The sequence below is a fragment of the Sphaerodactylus townsendi genome, linkage group LG06 (genome assembly GCF_021028975.2).
Source record: "Sphaerodactylus townsendi isolate TG3544 linkage group LG06, MPM_Stown_v2.3, whole genome shotgun sequence".
NCBI classification, from domain to species: Eukaryota; Metazoa; Chordata; class Lepidosauria; order Squamata; family Sphaerodactylidae; genus Sphaerodactylus; species Sphaerodactylus townsendi.
The window spans coordinates 74,812,983-74,819,706 of NC_059430.1; the positions used below are offsets into that span (position 1 = coordinate 74,812,983).

At 59.3% G+C, this 6,724-nt stretch overlaps 1 protein-coding gene across 1 annotated transcript; it reads right to left on the bottom strand.

The window, feature by feature from the left end:
• Nucleotides 1-418: 418 nt before the first annotated feature.
• FEZF1 (FEZ family zinc finger 1) lies at nt 419-5,875 on the bottom strand. Its single transcript, XM_048499819.1, has 5 exons — nt 5,762-5,875; nt 4,055-5,371; nt 3,772-3,906; nt 2,951-3,083; nt 419-2,050 (listed from the first exon to the last, which is right to left on the bottom strand). The coding sequence occupies exons 2-5, from the start codon at nt 4,943-4,945 to the stop codon at nt 1,764-1,766; spliced, it is 1,446 nt and encodes a 481-aa protein (XP_048355776.1). The 5' UTR covers nt 4,946-5,371; nt 5,762-5,875; the 3' UTR covers nt 419-1,763.
• Between the last annotated feature and the right edge of the window lie 849 nt (nt 5,876-6,724).

The following is a 6,724-nucleotide window of genomic DNA, read 5'->3' on the forward strand; positions in this document are numbered from 1 at the left end:
TCTTTTTTGGGGGGAAGGCACGGAGGGGACACCGAATGTCAGGGCCGGCCTTGTCAGCGGCTGGAGGAAATTTCCAGAGCCGTGAGGTCTTTTCGGCTTCGGCCAGCTCCCTCCCTCCCCCCCCCCCCTTTCCGTTGTCTGCTCCCAGGCAAGCGCTTTTGCTTTGATCTAACAGACCGGGTGCCCCCCCCCCCCCCCCGCGCGCTTTTTCCCTCGTTGGTGCAGCCGCCCTCTTCCCCACCCAGTTCTTTGGCTCACCCTCTCCAACTGTGCCTTGGCGGTCACCAGTTCAAACCCAGCCCTTCGCCCAGCCCCAGGGCGATCCACGGTTCCCTTGGCCGCTCGCCGCTCCCCACCCAGGCCTCCCCGGCCACCAGTAGCCCTCCCGATCCGCCCAGTTATTTTCCACCAGATCCACCAAGTTCATCCAGGATTTCTTTTTCGAGCGTGCAATAACAACAATAATAATAGTAATAATTTAAAAAAAAATACAACGGGGAATTTCAAATGCGTTCCCAAACCGCCTCTCAGTCCTGTCCACACGATAGTCAGAGAAGGACAGAGGGAAGGGAAGAGGCGAGGCTGGGGGGCTGATAAGGACCGATGCGGGCAGCCTCGGCGGGGCCACCCACCAGCAGGCAAAGTCCATCAATGTATGGTGGGGCGGAGTGGGGGTGGGGGGTGGGGGGTGGCGGACTATATACAGCCCAGAATCCCGGGGAGGACTGGCCAGGGGTTGCCAGATCCGAAGGGCCACTTTGCTCCCCTGGCCCGGGACACATCAGAGCGAGATTGGCAGTAGCCCGGTTCACACATTACAGTGAAGACTCGGCGTGTTTGTCATGGATTCCGCTGCAGGTGCCTGGAATGTAACAGAGCCCTAACTCAACCCCCTATCCAGAAACATCAAGTCTGCGCATTGGAGAAGACTTGGGCAGGGGGCTCCCTCTCTTACAGTTCACCTGACGCACGGGGAAGGAAGGGGTCTCTGGTGATGCTGATGCGCTCCCCCACTGTACGGGCAAGGGGGTCGTGTTTTCTAAGGGGGGCGGGCCGGGCGAGGAGTTTCCTGGACTCTCGGATTTTCTGAGGCCAGGCACATCTTCAAGGCAAGATCACTCTTGCTCTCTAGAGTGGCACTCTTTGGGACTAAGATGCACTATTGAATCCCAAAGGTTTTGATTGCATTCCAGTGCAGGGCGCAACAGATCCCTCAGAGGCGCCTTTTAGTATCACCTGATCAAGGATCGGGAACAATCCTTTCCCAGGGCATGCAACTGGTTTGACACCCTGGAAAGGGCACCTCCTATTAACGGGTTTCTGGAATTAGAGGCCATCTTGTGGGAAAAGGGATGGAGAAATATCCCACCAGGTAGGGCTGCCTAGGGAGGGAAAACACTCAAGCCCGGGCCAGACTAAGGGGCACCAAGCAGAAGGGCTTTTTCTCCCCCACCCTTGCCCTCACAACAAGGGAGGATTTGGCAAAGCTGGGTAGCTGCCTGGCTAGGGCTCCCTCCCCCCAATAAATACAGTCCAAAATTCCTCATGGGAATGTAATCCTTAGTCCTTGTCCCCAAGTCGAGGTGGGGGAGGTTGCAGTCTTTGACCTCCATTCCTCCACCCCCCACCAAACCCACTGTGGCCTCTCTCCAGCAGTCCCAGAAGCAAGAGCGGCTTGGCGGAGGAAGAGAGCGGCTCCTGGCCAGCGCTGGTGCTGAGGGGCCACTGAGGCACTGCATGCAGAAGGAGTGCTGTCGGGTGGCTCAGGGGTGGGGGAGCAGCGGTGGAGGCTCCGGTTCGACAGGGGTTCGAGGTAGCCCCAGAGGGCCGCTACCGCTGCCACCGCTGTCGTGCAGTTTGCGGACATGTTTCTTGAGGTCAAAGTTTCTGCAGAAGCCCTTGCCACAAGTAGGGCAGGTGAAGGGCTTTTTGTCGTTGTGGGTGTGCATGTGGAAGGTCAGGTTGTACACCTGGTGGAAGGCCTTGTTGCAGATATTGCACTTGAACTGCTTCTCCCCGCTGTGCGTCAGCTTGTGGTTCTTGTAGTTGCCTGGGTGGCAAAAAAGGAGAGAGAGCAAGAACAGAAATATGGTGAGGCTGAGGGGAGGCTGAGGCTGGCTCCCTCTCCACACACGCGCGCACGCACACGCTCGGAGTAGGGATATCTGAGGACTTAATTCGAATGGAGGGAAGTGGATTAGAGGGTATTATTCCTGCGAGATAGGTCAAAATAGGATGGCCAGCCTGAAACCGTTTTAGCCCAGTGACCAAAGCGTGGTGACCCAGAAGAAAGCTCTAATTCCATTTCTGGACCGGATGTACTGTAGAGACAAACTGGTTTGAAACTGAAATACTATCTCTCCTTCTAACCAGCCGCTTCTAAACAGGCTTGCAAACGACCGTTCTGTAAATGCCGCTTTTGCTATCCCCGCCCCACACATTTCCCGATAAAAGGATCCAAAAGCGAAAAAAAATGAAATACATAAAAATAAACGACAAATAACCAACGGCTTTGGACTGGATTCAGTCCGATAATCGGGCTTCTGGAAACCAATCTACAGTCCAAATTCGTTTGGGGGGGAGGTCTTATTGTAATTACTTTCGAGTAAGAGTTCGAAAAGGGAATGGTAAACCCTTTGATTTTAAGAAAACAAAATATCCCAAATCCGGTCGTGGATCTGGTTCAAACCACAACCCCCCTTTTCTATGGACCCATTTTTTTTTAAAAAAAACCCACATTTTCCGTGCTGTACTTTACTGTTTCAACCGGATCCGAAACACGGAAAGGCGTCCCCAGACGCCTTGTTCTCGCCGGCATTCAAGAAATGAGGATCCCGCCTGCCAAGCCTGCGTATTCCAGTCGAGGCCTGCGGTTTTGAACCTGTCCTGGTCGGTTCGGCCCCAGTTCCTCGGGAGCCGGAGGGAGGCCCGGCTGCGGGCGGCTGCCTACCTTTTTGGTGAAAGCCCTTCCCGCAGAATTCGCAGACGAAGGGCTTGTAGCCGGCGTGGATCCGCGTGTGGGTGTTTAAGGTCGAGCTCCTGTTGAAGGCTTTCCCGCACTGGTTGCACTTGTGGGGCTTCTCCTGCCGCGAGCGAAGGGAGACAAAGGCACCGCGAGTTGCAGAAGCCTCGACGGGCAGCAGGACCCATCCGGCCTCCCCTCGGGTCTGCGGACCCCCCCCCCCCGCTCTGGAGGTTTGCCTGCCCACGGGAAACTCCTCCCGGGGGAAGCGAAGTGCCCCTTCCCGCGGTCCTCTGTCGTCGGGAAGGGATCCGCGAGGCCCCAGCCTCATCCTGCCCGCACAGAGGGTGGCCCCCTGCTTTCACTGGGACCTACTCTTGAGCAAGGAGGCTTCGGCTGCGGTCCTAGGAAACCAACGCCGAGAACCGATGTCGGACAGGAGGAGGGGGGAGGGAGGTTAGGGGTAAAATAAATTAAAGGAAGAGGAAAACATTTTTACGGTGGAAGGAAGGAAGGAAGGAAGGAAGGAAGGAAGGAAGGAAGGAAGGAAGGAAGGAAGGAAGGAAGGAAGGAAGGAAGGAAGGAAGGAAGGAAGGAAGGAAGGAACTCGCCTCCATCGCCGCCACCCGCGTCTCTCCACCAAGTGGGTCGCCGCGTTTCCAAGCCCCACCGGTCAACGCCGCGCCGGTCCCAGAGGCTTAGACGACCGAGGGAATGACCGGACGGCGGGCCAAACCGGGCCCCGGGTGCGAGCCAGCGGGACCCTGGGAGCCGACCAGCACCGCCGCCGGTCCCTCCGCGGGGCGTACCTGGGTGTGGATGATCTTGTGCCTGCAGAGGGTGCTGGCCTGTCGAAAGCCCTTGCCGCAGACCTTGCAGACAAAGGGCCGGGCGCCCGTGTGCACCGGCATGTGGCGAGTGAGGTTGTAGTGCGCGTTGAAGACCTTGAGAGCCAAAGCAGGGAGGGGGCAGAGAGGGGGAGAGACAGAGAGAGGCGCGGTTAGACGGGCGGGAGCCTGGAGCGCCGGCGGGCGGGCGGGCGGGCGGGCGGGCGGGGGCGATCGATGGTGGGGGGGGGGGGAAGAGACTTGCCTTGCCGCAGACCTCGCACGTGAAGACTTTGGGCTTGGCGCCCGGCGAGCCGCGGCTGAAATCGGCCGCCCCACCCTTGAAGGGCAGCTTTTCAGCGGCCAGCAGGTGAGCGGCGGCGGCGGCGGCGCTGTGGAGCTGGGCGGCAGCGGCCAGGTCCTTGAACGTGGGCGGCGGGTACTTGTCCGGGCCGGGCGGCAGCGCCTGCAGCTTGTTCCTCTCCGCAAGGTAGGCCTTGGGTGCCGTCGGGGCTTGCAAGGCGAGCGCGGGTCCGGAGAGCGGCGATCCCAGGAAGTAGGAGGCCACCGGGTGGAGGCCCAGGCTGGAAGGCGGCGGCGGCGGCGGCGGGTCGGCGGCCCGGCTGAAGTAGCCCAGGGCGCCCAGGGCGTGGAAGGACGAGTGGTTGACCACGCGGGGCCGAACCAGTTTGTAGTGGTGGTGCTGCAGCGGGTTCAGGTCGGCCGCGGGCTTCAGGCTCAGCGCGCAGCCCAGCGACGCCGCCGAGGAGGAGCTGGACGAAGACGACGGCGAGGAGGAGGAGGAGGAGGAAGGCGGGTCCAGGTGGGGCTTCCTGCCCTCCGAGCCCGCCTTGGCGAAGGGTTCGTAGGCCAGCGGCACGAAGGGGATCATGCAGGGGATGGAGGGCCCCAGGTTGAGTGGCGGCTGCTGCTTGGCCGCCTCGCCGCCGACCTTGGCCCCCCCGCCCGGCAAGAAATGGGGAAGCAACGGTCGGGCTTTGGGCTCGGGGGCCGTCCTGGCCATGATGCGCTCGATGGAGAAGGCCAGCGGCTTGGAAGCGCTCAGCATGGTTCCCCGGGGCGGCACGCTCACGCTCTTGGCCGCCGTCGGGGGCTGCTGCTGCTGCGCCTGCGGGGGCCCGCTGTTATTGTCCATGGCAGGCCCGGCGGGCTCCGACTACGTCCCTCGGGCGGATTCGGCCCCTGCTGCTGCGCCTGGTCACTGAGATGCCGGCAGGGCGTCTCCCACCCCCGCGGCCGCCGCTGCCTGGCCCTCCGGCCCCGACCTCCAGGCTGCCCCCGCCGCCGCCATCCTCAGCGCCGTCGCCGCCACCATCCTTCTGACCGGCTCGACCGCCGCCCGGGAGACCGACTTGCCCCGCCAGGTGGACCCACGCCGGCCCATAGCGCCCCGCGCGCTCCTTGTACGGCGGGCGGTGGCTTTCTCTCGTCGCCTCTCTCTGTCTTTTTCTCTCTCCGCGGAAAATGTTGGGTCAATAGCAGCAGCCACGATCCCGCCAATCGTTAACTTCCAAGAGGAGAAGGTAAACTAGATAATTGCTCAATTCGCTTCCAACAGGCACTAGGAGGGGGAAGGAAAAAAGTTGAGCCCCCCTTTCCTCCCCACCCCCAAGAGCGAGCGGCTACTTTTCATTGGCGCCCGAGCCGCCGCCTCCCGCCCAAAGAGAAGGAGGTGGCTCTCCCCTCCCCCTTTCCCTTGATCTCCCCCTCCCCTTTGATTATTCCCAAACTGTTTAAACAGGCGGCGGAGGCCTCGAGATCAATTTTCCCCGTTGCCTTTAAGTGACATCATCTTTTTCTTTTTAAAAAAAAACAGAGGAAACAAAAAAAGAAAGAAAGAAAGAAAAGTCAAGAAGGAAAAAGAGCCCAATTCCGGGGCTTCGATTTGGCAAACACGGTGCTGCGGGGAAAGGGGCAGTCGGCTTGTCAATTTCCGCCCTTCGGCGGGCACCTGGCTGCGTGGTCCGGCTGCTGCTCGGCTCCTGCCCCGGGGGCCTCTCTCTCCCCCCTTCGCCGCCTTCGCTGGGGGGCCCTTTGGACGGCCAGGGCTGGCTTTTTTCTTTCACTCACGGGCACCTTCCCTTGCAAGACTCAATCCAGGCGCTTTGACTTCTAACGGACAGACTGCCGGCGACTGGGGCCTCAGAAGATTTCCGGGTGGGTGCAGAGAGCGGGGCTCTGGAGACCGCTGGGAACGAATTAAAAGACGGCGCTCGGAAAGAGGTGTGTCGAGATCGAAGATGCAAATGTGGTCAAGGAGACAGTGCCCCGGGAAAGACGACTGTTCAGGGAGATCCCCGCCGACTTGAGCATTTGGGGGGGGGGGCGTCCCAAATGGCCCAAAGGGAAGTCCTTTGCAGCTCTCCAAAAGCGAACTCGAACGGGGATGAAATTCCACACTAAAAAACCAATGAAGATGTTAGCGGATCCCGAGTTCCAAAATGCTTCCACGTAGGGAGGGAAACTTCTCAAGCAACTCCTGTTCTCCGTTGGCTTTGATAGAAAACCAACTCTGGGGGGGATTTCAGGGGAATCAGCAACGGAGACGTCTTTTTTGTGGATGTGAAACTTACAGCCTTTCACATGTAGTCACAATCCAGTATTTGGATTTTAATTTTTTGTGTGCAAGTGGTTAGTCTCAATAAGGGAAAAACAAAGCACAGGTCGTTCTTTAAAACGTTTAGCAAACCAAACATTGCAAACTCCCTCCCCGCCCCCTTTCAACATTTCAATTCCGGAACGGCCCCAAAGAAAACCCATTGAAATGCATTACGGGACTGCGGTGGGGAGGAGAGAATCCACTAATCGAGTACAAATCTCTCTTTCCGAAACTGGGGGCAAGGGCTATGTAAACATGTCTAGGGCTGCGCCGGCCTGAATTTCCTTAGCTGAAGAAGGGGGACACGGAACTTTG